The 18,483-nt window shown below is 41.9% G+C and overlaps 1 protein-coding gene across 1 annotated transcript in view; it reads right to left on the reverse strand.

Annotated features, from left to right (window-relative positions):
* Positions 1 to 18,483, reverse strand: part of TACC1 (transforming acidic coiled-coil containing protein 1) — an 89,245-nt gene that overhangs the window by 5,523 nt on the left and 65,239 nt on the right. The window contains 7 exon segments of the mRNA XM_027600330.2: positions 315 to 435; positions 3,479 to 3,585; positions 4,499 to 4,659; positions 6,166 to 6,209; positions 7,813 to 7,889; positions 9,492 to 9,620; positions 17,179 to 17,231. Coding sequence (XP_027456131.2) covers positions 315 to 435; positions 3,479 to 3,585; positions 4,499 to 4,659; positions 6,166 to 6,209; positions 7,813 to 7,889; positions 9,492 to 9,620; positions 17,179 to 17,231 — 692 coding nt within the window.

Genomic DNA, 18,483 nt, shown 5'->3' on the forward strand with positions numbered 1-18,483 from the left:
TCATGTATTACATAAAAAAACAAAAAGAAAGAAAAAAGGCAGCCTCAGAGCTAAGAAGTGTCTGGTCCCCTAAATTTTAGTTAATGCAATTTCCTCTCTGCATCCTGCCCGGGGATATTTCCTACTCATACGCTTGGGAATTAATGGTCTGCCTTGTTCGTGTCCACCTGAATCAGTTCCCAGAGGAGCTGGATCAAAATGTCTGGGCAAAAAAGACAAGGATTGTCTTTCATCCAAATCCACTACAAGTTAGCCACTGCCAAGGAGGAAAACCAAGTGTCTCTCCGGTCGTCACACCACACCCCTCTGTGTACCTTCTGCTGAAGGGCTCTTTCCAGGGACTCCACCTTCATCTGTTCCTTCCGGAGTCCGGCATGGAGGGCTGCACTCTCGGCCTTTGCTTTTGTTCGAACCTGAGCGATCTCTTCATTGGCTCTGTTTGTGGTGTTTTGTTTGCAGAATAAAGGGACAAGAAACACCTGGTTAATCATCAGTCATAGCTAAGGAGTCAAGATACTAACCGCTGACATCTGTGAGACACAGATTAAAAGAAATGACAGCATGATAAGGGAAACATCAGTGACCTAAATCATTCAGTTTAAATTTATAAATATTCAATTGATACCCAACTGCTAAGGAAATTTCCAAGGTGAAAACCAGTGGCAGGATTAATCTCATAGGCCACAGAGAGTTCAAAATTTATGTCACTAGAAAATGGAATCATGTGACAGTTTCTACAGCAATCTTAGATTTTTTTTTTTTTTAACCTAGGGCAATAGCAGGCAGGGTCTGTGGGATTGTTACAGGACACTAACCACTGACCTCTATGACACTAGAACTTAAAGTGACTTTATTAATGAGATACAACAGAAATTTTGTTTATTTATTTATTTATTTTAAAGATTTTTTATTTATTTAATTGACAGAGAAAGAGAGAGACAGAGAGAGAGGGAACACAAGCAGGAGGAGTGGGAAAGGGAGAAGCAGGCTTCCCGCTGAGCAGGGAGCCCGATGCAGGGCTCGATCCCAGGACCCTGGGATCGTGACCTGAGCCGAAGGCAGTCGCTTAACCAACTGAGCCACTCAGGCGCCCCTACAAAAGAAATTTTAAAAACTATAAATGTCAATTGATAAATAGCCAGTTAATTGATGAAAGGAAGCTAAGAACTCAGTAGTAGTCAGAGGCATGCAAATTTAAACGATAAACTTTTAAAATTTATCAGATTGACAAATATTAACCAGGATGCTCTTTTTCTATGATGGCCAAGATGCAAGGAAACAGGCTCACCAGCTGATGGGGGAAATGAAAACTGGCGCTTTGTGGAGGGTGATATGGTTGCAACTATTATGATTTAAAATGAATACATCTGGGCACCTGGGTGGCTCAGTTGGTTAAGCGACTGCCTTCGGCTCAGGTCATGATCCTGGAGTCCTGGGATGGAGTCCCACATCGGGCTCCCTGCTCAGCCGGGAGTCTGCTTCTCCCTCGGACTCTCCCCCATCTCATGCTCTCTCTCTATCTCATTCTCTCTCTCAAATAAATAAATAAATAAAATCTTTAAAAAAAAAAAAACAATAAAATGAATACATCTTCTGACCCAGCGATTCCCTTAAAGTAATGTATCCGCAGCAGTACTCCCATTTTGCGCAATTGTGTGCACCAGTATGTTCACTGAAGAATTGTTTACAATAGAAAAAAGCATGAAACTATCTAAATGCCCGTCGATAAAGGAATGGAATAATCCTACAACCTAATAAAAACAACTAAATGGAACTATACGTTCTGACGTGGAAAATGGCCATGATACACTATTAAGTGAAAAAGGAAATCTGTATTTTATAACTAAAAAGTCCAAAGCCATTTTGGGTAGTATTTGTAAAGGCACAAAGAAAAAACTGGAAGGACACACAATAAACCTTTGATAGCAGTACCTCTGAGAGTGAAAATGAGAGAGGGGAACTTGAAATGTTTTACAAATATGAAGATAAAGAGCAAAATGTACAAGTAGGTATCACTTTTTAGTTAAAAAATAAAGTTGGGAGCATTCTTCAGACTGTTCCTCAGGATAAATTCCAAATGTGCTGGATTTAGGGGTTAAAAAAATAAAGCCATAAAAGTATTAGAAGGAAAACATGGGAGAATATTTTATATTCAGCCCAAAGAAGATCTTTGTCACCAAGACAGAAAATCCTGAGTAAAAGAAATGACTGACAAATTTTGCTACATAAAAATAAATTCCTGTATGTCAAAAAACACTAGAAGGCAAAAGACAAATTAGAAAAATCATTCACAACTCATATCACAAAGGGCTGGCATCCTTAGTGCATAAATATAGTAATATATTTATATATATATAATATATAAACTGACAATAGAAAACCAGGCAAAGAATAGAATCATTCACGGTAAAGCAAATATGTGTATAGACAGTTGCTAAAATAAGTTCAATTTTACTCATAAGATAAACAAAATCAAAACTACACTGAATATAATAAATGCTCTATTTGTTTATCAAAAAAAGAAAACCCCAACTAAACTGAAATACCACCTTTATCTATTGGATTTGCAGAAAACCAAAAATTTGGTCTGTTGGCCAAGCTGTGGGGAGAAGAGAAGCTCTCATACTTCATGCAGGGATGAAAGTCGAATGAGGGCAATTTGACAACATTTATCATGATTACAAATTCATATATTCTTTGGCCTAGTAATTCCTTTTCCAGCATACAGACAGCTCACCAAAATGCACGCCAAATGATAATAATCCAAGGTTCCTTACTGCAGCCCTGTTTGTAGTGGATGGTAAATAACCTGAGTGTCCCATAGGAGACGGGTTTGGTTAAATAAATGACACATTTCAACGCTGGAACACCATATGGCTGTTAAGAAAAATAATGGAAGCTCTTCATGGATTGCTATGGGAAGATTTCCAAAATACACCACTAAATGAAAAAAACAAAGTATGCTGTCATCTGTATAACAAAGGGAGAGTCTCACCACAGTAAAAAAACGGTGATCACATGGTGTGCTGGAGGTGTTAGTTAAGGCTACTGTTGTGTGACATAGAACTGGAGCAAATCAACAGGTCATACACCTTAAACTTGCACAATGATTTATGTTAATTTTATCTCCACAAAGCTGGGGGAGGGGGAGAAGGAGAAAAAGTAGACCTGCAAGGACTGGAGGAACTAACGACCAAATTACCTGTGGTGAGGAGGGCGGGGGAGGAAGGGTATTGGGTTGGGAGAGAGATACTGTGTATCTTTTTATTCTTTGTAATGCTTGAACCATGTGAAGATTTTACCTATTCAAAAAATTAAGTAAAATGTATGCGCACGTGCACACAGACACACAGACACACAGACACACACCCCCCAGTGCAACCTGGAATTGCCAAACAAGGCTGAGGGTTTTTCCTGGCCTTTTCCAATCTTCCCACCACACCATGAACCGTGAAACAGATTTATCGCGAGTTCTCACTTGTCTAGTTTTTCTTCTGCGTGGATCTTCAGAGCCTGGTATCGCTGTTCCTCTTGTTTAACTCTGGCTAAGTAATCCTGGGCACATTTTTTCAAGGCTTCTTCATTCTGTTCCAAAGTGACAATAAAAGAATAATAGAAATAAAAGAAACTGGTCATTTTATTTTTCTTCTACTAGTGACAAACCATGTACCAGGGTTTTTTTGAGAAAACAGGCACAAATAATTCTTACTGAAGAAATTCTAGATAATTTCTTCATGTATAAATTTTCAAAACACAGTAAGTTTCAGTTATACCAATATACCCAGTTTAGGGAGGCCGTCATTCAAAAGTGAGTGGCAGTGGCGCCTGGCTGGCTCAGTCAGTAGAGCACATGACTCTTGATCTTGGGGTTGTGAGTTCAAGCCCCATGTTGGGTGTAGAGATTACTTAAAAAATAAATCTTAAAAAAAAAAGAGTTCAATAGTGAATGGCAATCTGAGTCTCCTTTTAGGTAAACTGGCCATTCTCATTTTTATCTTACAATGAAAAAAAAAAGAATGTTCATTGCTATAAATGTATCTTATTGATGGTATGCAACTAAGGTGAATCAATATGCCCACTTACATGTAAATTTGAAAGATTATTACTTATTTTCTTCTAGAATTGTAGCCTGAATTTTTCAGTGCTAAATTTTCCCTTTACTAATATTAAACTGGTGAATTATCAAAACAATTTCTAGAATTCTCCTAAGGTCTGAGGGTTCCACACTTACTACACTCCATGCCACACTGGCTGTAGCCTGACCTAGGAGGGGAATGACCAAGACACGTCACCTGGTGAGCCAGATGCCTGAACCACCACAGAAAGAGAAAAGAGGAAAGAACACCTCTACCTTCACTGGAACAGAAGATAGAAGGCCAATGATAATGGACCCCGAGCCCCTATTTAGAAGGCTATCCACATCTCTGGCATCTATGTTTAAAGATCCATTACCAAGAAAATACACTACTAAGGAGACAAAAGCAAAAGGACACGCTACCTTCTTGAACCCTTCCAGAACGCCTTTCAGGTTCTCGTATCTCCTGAAGAGATCAGAAAGGGACCTTTCCACAGAATTAAGGTCAGCCAGGGCCTGCTCCTTCTCCATGGTCAGTTGCTGGAAGCTTTTCTGAGAGGTCATACTTGTCCTCTGTTCATCTTCTGTGAACCACAATCAAAAGTGAAGGCAGAGTCATACAACAGATGGTTATCAGCTGCCCTCTGTGAGCTAAGCTGTATTCTTGGTGGGGGACCCAGCAGTGGACATAACAAAGTTCCTCTCAAGGACTTACGTTAGTGGGAGATTCAGATGGTGACAAGTGATGAGGGGAAACCAAAGCAGAACAAGAGGGGTGGGGTTCCTTTTTCAAATAGGTGGCCTCTCTCAGAGGGATGCAAAGGAGCTGAGGGTGGGAGCCATGCAGCTATCCAGGGAGAATATTCCAGCAGAGGAGCAGCTATGACAAAGGCCCTACACTGGGAAGGCATGAGGTGACGTGGACCGTAGAAAATATCATTTCAGTGCTTAAGCAGAGAAAGACTTAGGCAGTCAGTCCTGACAATATTGGCTGCAGAATTATTTCTAAATTCAATGCATGAGCACCAACTACTGTTGGTTTGTAAAAGGTACCAGTGTGTCAAATATAGGGAAAAAGTACAACTTGCAGCAGAGTAAGGACACTGCACCCAAAGGAAGACCCCACCCAGGGGTACTGATGATATGAGTAGGCCATCAACCTTCTGGGTGCCAGGTGGAGGGTTTGTCACAGAATTCAAGCATTTGCTAGCCTCTAAAATGAACCTAACTATGGCTGATGCTCATTATTTGCGGATTGTGTCCTTGTGAATTTATCCACTTGCTAAAATTTATTTGTAAACTAAAAATCAGTACTTGGGGTGCATTCCTAGTCATGTGCAGAGGGGCAAAAAATGTCAGTTACTTAACGTGCACATTCTCAGCTAAGGCTGAACCAGACGACACACTGCCTCCTTGTTTCATACTGTAAATAAGTATCCTTTTCAGTCTATTTAGTATCATGATTTTTGCATTTTTGTGCTTTCTGGGTGAGCAAGAAGGCTGTGATGTGCCTTACGGAGAAAATACCTTCGTGAGATCATCTTCATTCAGGCACGAATACAGCACTGCGCCATGAGTTCAATGTTAATGAACTGACATTAAACCAGATGTCTTTAAACAGAAATACAATAAGACAAGGTTATGTATTGACAAAGATGTTGTGACCAGAGGCCCGCAGGAACCTCACCCTGTACTTCCCCTAAAGCAATAGCTCAGTATTTGCTAATTCAGTGTTTGTGGCAACGTTGTAGAACGGAACCACTGCAAACAGTGAGCATCAACTGAACCTAAAAGAGGGACAAGTGGAAGCTCATATTCTGATTTGAAAATCATCTATGGAACCTGTGGCTCACACCAAAGAAAAAGGCCAGGGGCGCCTGGATGGCTCAGTCGGCTAAGCGTCTGCCTCTTGGTCATGTCCGGCTCAGGTCATGAACTCAGGGTCGTGAGATTGAGCCCCAAGTCCAGCTCCCTGCTCTGTGGGAGTCTGTTTGAGAATCTTTCTCCTTCTCCCTCTGCCCCTCCGCCACACGCACTCACTCTCTCTCAAATAAACAAGTAAAATCTTAAAAAAAAAAAAAAGTCCTTACCAATCATTTGGGCAATGGTCTTTTCATATTCAGCCACAATTTTCCTTAAAAAAAAAAATTATTATCAGAAGAGAATTTTCAATGGAAGTTGGAGAAATGCTGCCCTAAACAAACACATTAACAAACGAACATTTGAACACTGTATATGATGTTCAATGAATATTTAAATGATGTTCAAATGAACAAATTTACATAACCCAATTATCTGCTTTGGGGCTTTTTTAATATTAAGGTAAGATTTGTTAACGTTCAAAAAAAGTTTTTCTGAAGATTTTATGTTTAACAAGCCTTTCATTCTATTTATTTTATCTATAGAAACTGCCTTCACTTTCTCTTTGAACCTCATGTAAATGACCTCAAGGCAATAACATTAACTCTGCCTGGACAAATCAATCTTTTACAAAGTAAGTGAATGACATTCTTGGGGTTCTTCCTAAGAAGTCTGATCTGAGTTCAGGTTTTCCTGGCCCTCATCCACCCTTATGGGCAGTCCGTGCCCTCTGATTCAGTCACAAATTTTATTTTACTGTCCTAGTTCCAAAAGCATTTCAGTTATTCAAACACTTTAAAGATCACCCTGTCATGTGAACCTTTCTTTTTGGTGAAGTGCAGTGAAGTGTCCCTGACCCTTTCCAGTAAGATGAGTGCTCTTCCCTGTGACTCCTCAGTGAGAAATGATGGTTCCCCTGCCCCTTGCTGGTGGTGCCCATCACTTTGGTCCGAGTTTCTTCCGACGGCTACTGTTAAGCTAAGGGCAGGGGCTGTCCCCTCCTGTTTGCTACACCCTGCACGGGACCTCACACCCAGTAAATGCTTACAAAGCAAGTAATACAAGAGCTACAAATTCAAGTGGGCATAATTAAAATGTTTATCATTCAAGTGTTGACTGTATGAGTGTATAAATTATGCGTTTTTCTTCTTCTTTGTTGCCATCTTTAGTTATTTCACAGCTTCTAATTCTCCTTTCTAGGGAATGAAGAGCAAAAATAAAAAGATCTCAATTTAAGTCAATCGATTTTGTTTCCTGTTAACATGCTTTTTATAATCTATTTGGTGGTTATGAAATTTGAAGCCATCATGTGTAACTGAGTTTTAGAAAAGTGTTACAAATTATAAGGCCTCCATAACTGAGTATGTCAATAAATCTTATTATTCTGGAGTTTAAGTGGATTTTTTTCGCACAAATTGATGTCTCTTCAAAAGGTAAGAACTATGTGGGTTCTGCTTACTTGTAATGTTTTCAAAAACCCACAAGAAGCTACAGTATTTGAATAACTGGTCAGGGCGCCTGGTTAAGCGACTGCCTTCAGCTCAGGTCATGATCCTGGAGTCCCGGGATCAAGTCCCACATCGGGCTCCCTGCTCAACGGGGAGTCTGCTTCTCCCGCTGACCCTCCTCCCTCTCACGCTCTCTGTCTCTCATTCTCTCTCTCGCAAATAAATAAAATCTTAAAAAAAAATTTTGAATAACTGGTCAGAAACACTCATGAAAAGACACTGTCAATCACAAATTAAGGTGCAAATATCAATGCCGTCTAGTTCTCAACAGCTGGATCTGTGGTAAGCAAATACTTTCATTACTACATTTATATTAAATCTAACAATGCATAAAGGTATCCAACCCTTCCCCCAAACCTCTAGTCTAACCTCATCTCCAAGACTTCTTGTCGGGTTTCTTCGTATTTTTTCTTCCATTCATTTGCTTCAATTTCCTTAGTGATTATCTAAATTATAATAGAGATAAAGCTTGGTTTTACCTACTGAAATCTATTACAGTTTGAATTTAAGATTGAAAACTGAAAACATACAACCAGGTACATCCCAAGACATTCAAGCTACATTGGGAATATAAAGCCTCAACCTCTGTGTATAATGCTCACAAGCATTTGGAAAAATGTACTCTCTGCCACATAGGATGGTGGAAACGTAGCCACCAAAGTAGAGGTGAAGAGAACATCTCCCAGGAAAGTTCCAAGTGATAATCACAATCTCTGTGAATTTTACCCAGGTCCAGGGTCTGGCTCATGGCTCTGTAGGCCCAGAACTGTGATTGGGACAGGACACCAAAAGAAGAGCCATCAGCCTGGCAGAGACTCACCTTAATCAAAGTACTAATTTTACTTATGATAAGAAATAGAACTATGACAGCATCAGAGCATTAGCATGACCAGCATATTCTCATTCTACAGAGATTTCTGATGGCTTGATAAGAATGGAGTCATAACTAGGGGCTCAGAAGTTCAAAACCTCCAGCCAGATGCACCTGTATCTCACTACAGGCAGGATCTTGCTCCTCAGACCAGCACCCGTATCCCTGTTTGGGACGCCCTCAATAAATCATTACCTCAAACTCCATGTGCCTGGACAGAGCTTAGAAGGGCATCACTGTTTTCCTTTTATTATACTTCTCTATGCTTCTCTCTTTCTCATTGATAACAACAGTCTTTATTTTGGTGCCTTTAACAGAATCTCAAGAACTAGCAGCCAGCCCGTCTGCTTCAGGTGATGAGGTACATTCTTGCTCTGCTCCATTAGGCAGTCTTCTCATAGTTTCACTCTCGGGGGGAAGATGAGGTCATTTTTCTCATTGACAAGATTTTGGCAGGGCCTTCTCACCACTGCTCCCAAGTTCTGACAACAGGACCAGCTGACATCCCTCATTATCAACCTAATACTATTTTGTGAAGCTTTAAAAGACCTATATATCAGGTTCTTAACTACTCTCACTGTATTATAAAAATAACATTGCTACAAATAAGGGAATTCCCTTCTTTAAAAAAAAAAAGGGTGGGATCATCAAGAAACACACAAGCCAAACACATAAAATACAGCATAGAAATATAACAGGAGAGGGTGGTAACTGATTAAGAGCACATGACTGCATCTTTCATATTTTTCTAATCACCCAGGAAAGGCCTAGCAGGAATCTATTTTGAAAAGAGGCTGTTCAAGAGACACAGGAAAGGAATTTAAGAGTTGATCTGTTTAATTAAAGAATGGATCAAAGTGGGAAGCAATTTTATATTACTGCAAGTCTGTTAAACGAAGACACTGATTTAGTTACATATGTGGGAAGAGTTGGCAGAATTCAATATTCAAAAAACTTCAAGGCTGAAAGATAACGAAGCGCTGTCAGCTTTTTCCCCAGGACTCCAGCACCAATGAGAGTTTTACAGGGAGCCCTTTCTATGAACTACACAAGCTGCAGGAAATAAGAACTTCCAGCCAGGAATAACTCAAGTCAAACAGAGATAGGATCTCCCTGCTGGCCCATGGGCTTCACAAAGTCAGGGAGTGAAAAGTGGACAGAACACGAGGGCCTTTACCTCTTCTCTTATGAGGGTAAGCACGGCTGTCTTATCTGATTCACTGAGGCAGATGCCATCCAGGGGGCTCTCCCCTCCACAGGCCACAGACACAGGGGCCTTCTCCACAGAGGACTCCAACAACAGTCCCTAAGGGGGCAAGAAGTTACACTTAATACCTTCAGTCTTCAGCTTCCCAACCCCAAGCATCCTTCAAAAACTTCCTCATTACTCAACGGACTACAATGTTTAAAAACATGTTTGAAGATAAAAACACTGCAGGGGAAGCTTTCAAAAAATAAAATAAAATCTAGTTACAGTACTATCTAAAGGAAAAAGTTCTCTAATGAATATGGGGGTGGGGGAGCAAGTTAACTTCCATTTAATAGACAGCCTAGTGAAGTTTTCTCCTTATCCAAAAAGGAGAAAGTGTGATTATCACAGTGACGGGTCACCAAAGAATCACATGCTTGAAAAGGAAAAATGTCTCATTTTTCAGGGGATTTCTGGGGATGATGCATTCCATGTAACTTTTCCCAAAAGCGTATCAACTTTCAAACATAATGAAGTATCAACTTTTAAACATATTGATACTTTTGTGTACCTCTTTAGTTACCTTGGATAGAAATGTTTCTAAAGTGGATTAGTAACTCTTAGGCTTCAGGAAGCAGAAATGGCACACACATCTGAATGCTGACTCCCCTGCCCCAACCCCAGAACAATTCGGGGCCACCAGGAACTTCAGTTGCTCTGCAGTGACGTCCGGCCCTGACCCACTGATGCTGTCAGGTGGACACCATGAATGGTCCCTGTACAAAGTGGCCACAGGTAAAGTCCAGATCTATGCCTGCACTTTCACTTTTTTGATTCTTCCTTGCTGTTAAGTTTTCAGTTCCCTTCTGATGCAGCAGCTTGCTTTTATTGTAAACTCAGGTTCCAGAAAGCTACAGTGGTGATTTTTTTCACATGAACATGGACTTCATCCTCTGCTCTTTCCTAAAAGGCATTTTTGGGGCTCTTTCCTCCCACCTGTGTAAGTAAACTTTTTTGTGTAAATAGGAAAAAACTGATCTAATAACATCCAAAATGCCAGCCCAAGGACCTGGCAATAATCTTAACACTCTTAAGAATCTATATAACCAATCTCTCTGGTATCTTGTTTGAACCAAGACTGAACAGAAAGTCCAGAGTCAGCTTAGACCAGTAGTTTTTAAACTTTTCACGGTCATTGCAAATCACTCTTTCTCTAGAAAATGCTCAAAAATTCACACATAATTTTTGCCTTTAGCTTCATGTAGAAGGGCCTGATACAGAAAGCCCTGGCTTAGGCCAGGGAAATGGGGAATGTGAAAGCCACAAGCTGGCAGCGCCCGTTTCAAGCAACATCTGGAGGAAGGCAGCCCACCCTGCTGACAGGAGTCCATGGTCCCTCCAGAAACACTATCATGGGGTAGATCTACCACTAGAGCCAGAAGCCACTTGTGGGCAGCCTCAAACACGGCCCCCGATGACCCCCACTGTCCTGGTACTCATCCTCTCATGTAATCTTCTCCCCTTGAGTCTAGGCTGGACCTGGGGACTCACTTCTAAAGAGACTATGGTAAAAGCCATGGGATGTCACTTTTGAGATTAGTTTACAAAAAGACTCCAGCTTCCACACTGCGAAGAACTCTCTATGGAGAGGCCCACATGGCAAGGAATTGATGTCTCTGCCAACAGCTAGTGAGGACTTGAGACATGCCGACAGCCGCGTGAGTGAGCTTGGAAGTGGCTCCACCCCAAGTTGAGCCTGGAGGTGACTGCAGCTCTGGTCAGTACCTTGACTGCAGCCTGTGTAAGATCAGAGGCACCCAGCAGAACTGCCCCAGGATTCCAGAGCCAGACAGGAGGACATCAGAAATGTTTCTTGTGGATAATGAATAAACCTCTGGACATTTGAGGCATCAGTCCATTAACTTCCTGTGCCATGCTTCTCCCTCAAGAAACTTTCTCATACTCTTGGTTTCCCATGTAACTTGCCTACAGGGAGGTAACACCCTAGGTCAAGCTGACACATTTGGTTCACTTTGTTGAATTTCTGATTCTAAATTAATACATTTTAAAATCAGTCTTCTGTGTTTTTATTAGTTGAAGCCAGAATCACCAAGTCAAATCAATTCTAAGAAACAGCCCTTCTGTGCCTCCCATGACCCTGAAGTTAGCAAGATTTTGGGAAATAAGCCAAAAAGAGTTTTCTTAGTAAGGAAAACATCAATGTCTATTCTAGAAGTCAGTATCTCATTCATTTGTTGAGAGGATAAATGAGTTGTCTGCCCACTTGCTCAACAGCTTAATGTATCTGGAAGAGGCAACATCCCAAGTGGAAGCAGGTGATCAGACCTTAGATGGGGGCAGATATATCCAGATGAGTGGGCTGCTAGTCACTCCCTTCCACGTGGCCCCGTGCCTCTCCCCTCATGGCTTAAATGCAAAATGCAAGAGCTCTTATGAGGAATTTATGGCCATGGCCTATTTTAGTCACCTTTTTCAAGAATCCTAGGATTTAGCTTTTCACCTTCTTTAGTCCTTTATATTGCTTATCCAACAGCAAAGAAAGCCTACGGAATCTACCATCATAAAGAACTGACCTGACAATCTCATCCTGGGCTGGGTAATCTATTATGTTTAATAAAGATGCTAACCCAGTCAGTCCCAGCCTTCCAAAGGATCGTTTCACGTACCCTAATCCTTTCCCCTTTCCCCAAAGCATTCACAAGTGAGGGCCAAGAAAGACCTGTCTCTAGACAGTGGAACTCAATGCAGTCTGTTGCAGACTGGCAGTGAGCACGGATGCCACCAAGGAAACCTCTCTGCTCGTGTCCTTGCAGTGGGAAAATGAGCACCGTTAGTCTCTCACAGCAAGCGGAGCTCATCCCATCTTCTGTCCTTGAATCCAATGGAGTAGTACCACCCCAGCCACTGAGCTCTAACAGAGACATCCTTGGAAAAACCAATTGAACTCAATTTTTAGAAGTTTAAGCCTTCCTAAAAAAACAAATTGACTCCTAACTGAAAAACGCTGCAGACCAATAGCCGATAAGCAAGATGAGACTCACTGCCCACTGAGTGCACTCTGGCCTTAAGTCACTTTGCCCTGGCTACCACCGACTGCTGCAACAGGAATGCGCTTCCAAGAAACACAGAGAGACTTAAACAAGTGAATGCTAGATGAACCAGATTTCTTTATTCAATGTTTTGAATACTGCAATTTCCTTATGCGACACCTATTCCACATTCTAGGAAGTAGAAATTCATTGACTTCAGGAAGTTCCACTGGGGTTACTTTTAAAAGATCACAACATAGGGTATGTTCTTTGGCAGCCAGCTCCAAAGACAAGTATTCCCCACTTTTCTTTCTTGCTCACTCTCCCACCCTCTTCCTGGCAGCATCAGCCCACCTGACAGTGGCCTACCACTCTGCAGCTCCCACTTTTAACATTATCACTGCCTTTCATCCTCATGACCACTGGATGAGGCCAATAGGTGCTCTCATTTTATAGATGAAGAAGTTGGGAATCCGGAAGTTGAACCAGTCTGTTCCCAACGCTGGGGAAGCCACCTAAACCTGCAGCTGTGCAGACCAAGGCTTGGTCCACTCAACACAACCTGCCCTGATCAACCGTTTGCTATTTTTAAAGACTGAAAACACAAGAAAGCGCTCCCTTAGTACTTAGAAAACTTCCAAAGGAACTGGTTTCCCCAAGTGCATGAGCAGGCTCTTTGGGTAGTGGCGTGTGTAATGTCAGCCTATCGTGGGTGGGGGTCCTCTCTCCCACAGATGAGGAAAGACAGGCCCATGAGAGGTTGTGCTGGGATTAGGCGACCTGGCTCCCAAAAAAGTGATTTTGTCCAGAAACAAATTCACTAATGTGTGAAGCCCTTGTAGGGGGACAACGCTCCTGAGACCCTATGTGCTTTGTGTATGTCCTCCTTCTGCCCACGTTTCCACAGGCTACTGCTTCACCCATCTACCTTCACGTTCGCTCATTCTGTGTCCTCTAGGGAATCACTGTGTGTCTTGGCCTAACAGTGAGTCCTGAAAACAATTTATTAGGACATGCAATCTGCATTAAAAAATGAAATGGAATTTAAAAAATGAAATAGAGGAGGTGCCTGGGTGGTTCAGTCGGTTAAGCGTCTGCTTTTGGTTCAGGTCTTGATCCCAGGGTCCTGGGATCGAGCCCTTAGTCAGGCTCCCGGCTCAGTGGGGAGTCTCTCACTCTGCCCTTCCTCTTCCCCTGCTCATGCTCTCTCATGCTTGCTCTCTTTCTCTCAAATAAATAAATAAAATCTTTTAAAAAATGAAATAGAATAGAAAAATAGCAGAGGGAATCACATGAAGAAAGGTAGATACTGTTTTGTGCAATTTGTTTTATAAAAATACAAATGCAGATGTTGTGATGTCATTCATATATATATATATATATATATATATATATATATATGTCAAGATGCAAAATGTATTTTTACTGTGGATTAAGGTAAGGATGTTTCAATCACAGCTTCATCTAATCCTATAGCTTCAACTATCCTATGTCCTAAAGACCCTCAAATTTTTTAAAGATTTTATTTATTTATTTGAGAGAGAGAGAGAAGGGAAGAGGGAAAGGGAGAGAGAGTCTAAAGCAGACTCTATGCTGAACGTGGAGTCCAATGCAGAGCTTGATCTCACAACCCTGAGATCACGACCTGAACTGAAACCAAGAGTCAGAGGCTTAACCCACTGTGTCACCAGGTACCCCCTGGGTTGGCTTTAATAGATTTAAGGGCCGGGGTGCCTGGGTGGCTTAGTGAGTTAAGCCTTCAACTCTTGGTTTTGGCTCTAGTGGTGACCTTAGGTCTGGGGATTTAGGCCTGCATTGGGCTCCGCATTCAGCAGGGAGTCTGACTGAGGATTCTCTCCCTCTCCCCACCTCGCACACACTCTCTCTCTAAAATAAATACATTTTGGGGCGCCTGGGTGGCTCAGTCGGTTAAGCATCTGACTTTGGCTCAGGGCATGATTTCAGGGTCCTGGGATTGAGCCCTACCTGGGGCTCCCTGCTCAGCAGGGAGTCTGCTTGCCCTCTGCCCCTCCTTCTGCTTGTGCGTGCTCTCTCAAATAAATAAATAAATAAAATCTTTAAAAAAAATAAAAATCAATCTTAAAAAAAAAATAGCAAATAAACCCAACCCAGGCTTTTACTGAACTCATGCTATGTACTTATTAGAACTGCCTCCTGGAAATAAGGACTGAGAAACTGGTCCCACAGAGGTCTCAAAGCCACAGATCTAAAAATTAACTTCTACAATTCTGCTCCTCTTTCTGTATTCTTACTTTACTGATTCCCGTGTTCAGCAGAATTTATTGTGGTAGGTGAAGTAGCAGCAAACAGACAGTCGTGGTCCCTACCTTCACCAAGCTTATAGTGTTGGAAGGAAAGAAGGGAGAACAAGAAGTGACTCCAAGGGGAAGGTTCACAGAACTGAAAGAACTTCCATGTGGTTCGGTCAGATGTGTGAGGGAGAGAGGAGACAGTGGAAGCTGGAGAGAAAGGCAGAGTCCAGTGCAGAAAGCCACATCCGCCGCTGGAAGAGTCTGAACTTATTCTACAGACGAGGGAAGCCAACCAAGAGGGTTAAGCAAAGAGTAACAAGATCGGTTTGGTGTTTGAAACATTACCTTGGCTTATGTAAAAGGATGAGAGAACAGCCTGGAAACAGGGATACTGGTTAGGAAACTACCACCATATTTTAAAAGACTGGTGGCGGCCACAGGCTGGAGGAACATCGGTGGGTTTACAATATATGGTTTCCGGATGTCGAAATAGCAGATTTTGCTTGTGGGAATAAGGGGGAGGGAGAAGCCCCTGGACACCCCAGGTTTGTGGGGCGGGTTATCAGTAACACTGACCACTTGGACATTCAACGAAGAAACGTTGGGTGGCTTTCACCAACTTTCTCTCACCACCACTCCACCCCAGCCGCCACGCACATCTCCCTAGGCACCAAACAGTGACGGTTCTACCTGATAAATCTCTCTCAGCCTCCACCCCATCCTTTGAACTCTTACCCATCACGATGCTCCTTACTTAAAACCCCACGACAGTTCCCTACTGCTTCTACCACAAATTTCAAACCTCCTGGCACCATGTCACTAGCCCCTGATGATCTGGCCCTCAGCTACTATATGTGCACTACCCTCTGATCACACGAGATGACTAACACTTCCACTTCCTCATAGAGCCCATGCTTCTCACTCCCGGCCTTTGTGCAGGCCAATTCTGCTGCCCAGAACACCCTTCACTGCTTTATCTTTCAAACTAAGTTCAAATGGCAGAAGCTAAGACAACACTACCTTAACCAAGTGATCAAAGTTAACTCCACCAATAATGGGACAAGCTGGGATCCACAAGGTCACTTCTGATGGCTTTGTGCCCAAAATGCATAAACTGAATTTAATCAGGAGAAACACTGGATGAACCCAAAATGAAAGATATTCTACAAAACACTGACCTGTATTCTTCAAAAGTGTCAAGGTCAGGAAAGACAAAGAGTGAAAAACTATCACAGATTACAGGAGACTGAGAACCCGAGAACTAAATGCAACGTGGGATCCTGAGCTGAATCCTGCACCAGAAAGAGGATGTTACTGGGAAAACCGACACAATTCAAATACAGCTTATAGCTTAGATAATAATACTGTACCAGTGTTCATTGATTTTGATAACTGTACTGTGATTATATAAAATGTTAACATTCAAGGAATATGGGTGAAAGATTTATAGGAATTCTTTGTACTATTTTTGTAAGTCTAAAAAGTGTAACATAATTTTGCTTTTAAAGATGAGCTCAAATTCAGCCTCCCCAACACCTGCTGCGCAGGCGGTCAGCCCTGGCTCCCACAGCCCCCGGAACACATTGGATTACAACATTCACATTCACATGGTCTCATTAGTTTTCATTTTGTATCCACTACCAGTGCTGTTCAAAAGAATTACAATGCAAGCCATTGGTAATTTAAAATGTTTCGGTAGCCATTTAAAAAGTAAAAAGACACACAAGTAAAATTAATTTTAATAATATAGTTCAGTTAACCTAATACATCTAAAATAGGATCGGGGAGCCTGGGTGGCTCAGTCATTAAGTGTCTGCCTTCGGCTCAGGTCATGATCCCAGGGTCCTGGGATCGAGCCCTGCATTGGGCTCCCTGCTCCGGGGGAAACCTGCTTCTCCCTCTCCCACTCCCTCTGCTTGTGTTCCCTCTCTCACTGTGTCTCTCCCTGTCAAAATAAATAAAATCTTTAAAAAAATAAATAAATAAAATAAAATAGGATCATCTCGACATGTAATGAATATAAAAAGTTCGAGGCATTTTATTTTCCTTTTTTTTTTTTGTCCTAAGTCTTTAAAGACAAGTTATATTTTATATTTACAAGACATCTCAATTCAGACTAGCTACAGGTCAGGTGCTCAGTGGCCACATGAGGCTGGTGGCTACTGGATAGATATCAGGATAGACTACGAGCTCCTCAAGTGAAGAAACTTTTATTTATATTTCAGCCCATCACCAAACACTGACTATAATTTTGTTAATGTTAAATGCGGGCTTTAAAATAAATACTGAAAACAAACAAAACAAACCTGAGCCCCACACTTCCCCCGCCCCCCCACAATTATAGGAACTTACGGTCATGGCAGATCCATCTTTTTCCATCTTCTGGCACGTCTCTTTCTCTATGCCTACAACACAGAGAGTCATTTTTATAGTTATCCCAAGAAGTTAGTTCCTGTCTTTCCTGATGAAGACTCTGGAGACCATAGTGCAGGCCCAGAGTGACATCTATGAACCCATGAACAGCATTTCCAGATTTTCAAAGGAGCACCGGCACTTTGTTGATAGATGTGTTGTCTGTGTTAAAAGTCCGAAATACTCAGAAGGAAGGGGAATGTGCCCTTAGACAGCTATACACACAATCACCATCTTCAGGTGGAAAGAACAGCAAGGCTGCCCCCTTGTGTCCGTAAAAAGTTTTGTAAATAAGTTGTTACTACAACCATGGGACTAGGTCAGAAAGAGGAAACCACAACGTGAATGTTATTTTTATTAGCAGGTCTGAGTGAATTTACATTCCAGCCCAGAAGGGTACCCTCAGACTAATTAATGTAGCAGATAAAACAATAAGCTCTCAATTTCAATGCCCAAAAAACTAAATTCATTCTCCTTCCCATACACTTTCAAACTTGTCTACCACCACCAAAGGCAACATTAAAAAGAAAAAATACTATGCTTTTTCTAATTAAAGGAATATGCACTCATTGAAGAAAATTTTAAATACGAAAAAAGCCACAATTCTAAAGCTACAATCCTCCATGTGGCAACAGCGAATTATTATTTTAGTGTACTATCAACAGTGAATTATTTAAAACACAAATGTGACCATCACCACTCTGCCTACAGATCTTCAATGGCTCCCCTTTACTGACAGGATCAAGCCCAGATTCCTCAGTACAACCTTGTTTTCCCACTTGTCCTGAATTCACAGAGAACTGCTGAGCATTTACCAACACGGCAGGTTCCTTCCTGCCCCTGGGAGAGATTCTCGTTCCCTGGGGCACATCTATGTGTCTATCTATCAAGACCTGGTGCAAAGGTGACTCTCCCTGGAGAGTCTGATTCCCCTGCCGGCCAGAACTCCTTTCTCACCTCCACAACGCTTACCACCCCTGCATGACGTAGCCTCTGCTTGCTCCCAGGACACAGCTGATCAGTCCCTGGAGCTGAAGCACTAGCTTTTCACTAACTCTGAGGACAGTACCGTGGCTAACAGAACCCCAGCTCTAGAAATTTCCATGGGAGGAATTTCCTCTAGTGAGGAAGAATATAATCCATCAAATATCTACATGCTCCTATACCAGAGGAAATTCAAAGATGAATCACTCATAGTCCTTACCCTCAAGAAGTTTATCAGAGACACCTGTTATAATACATGGA

This window comes from Zalophus californianus, chromosome 2 (assembly GCF_009762305.2).
Source record: "Zalophus californianus isolate mZalCal1 chromosome 2, mZalCal1.pri.v2, whole genome shotgun sequence".
Lineage (NCBI taxonomy): Eukaryota > Metazoa > Chordata > Mammalia > Carnivora > Otariidae > Zalophus > Zalophus californianus.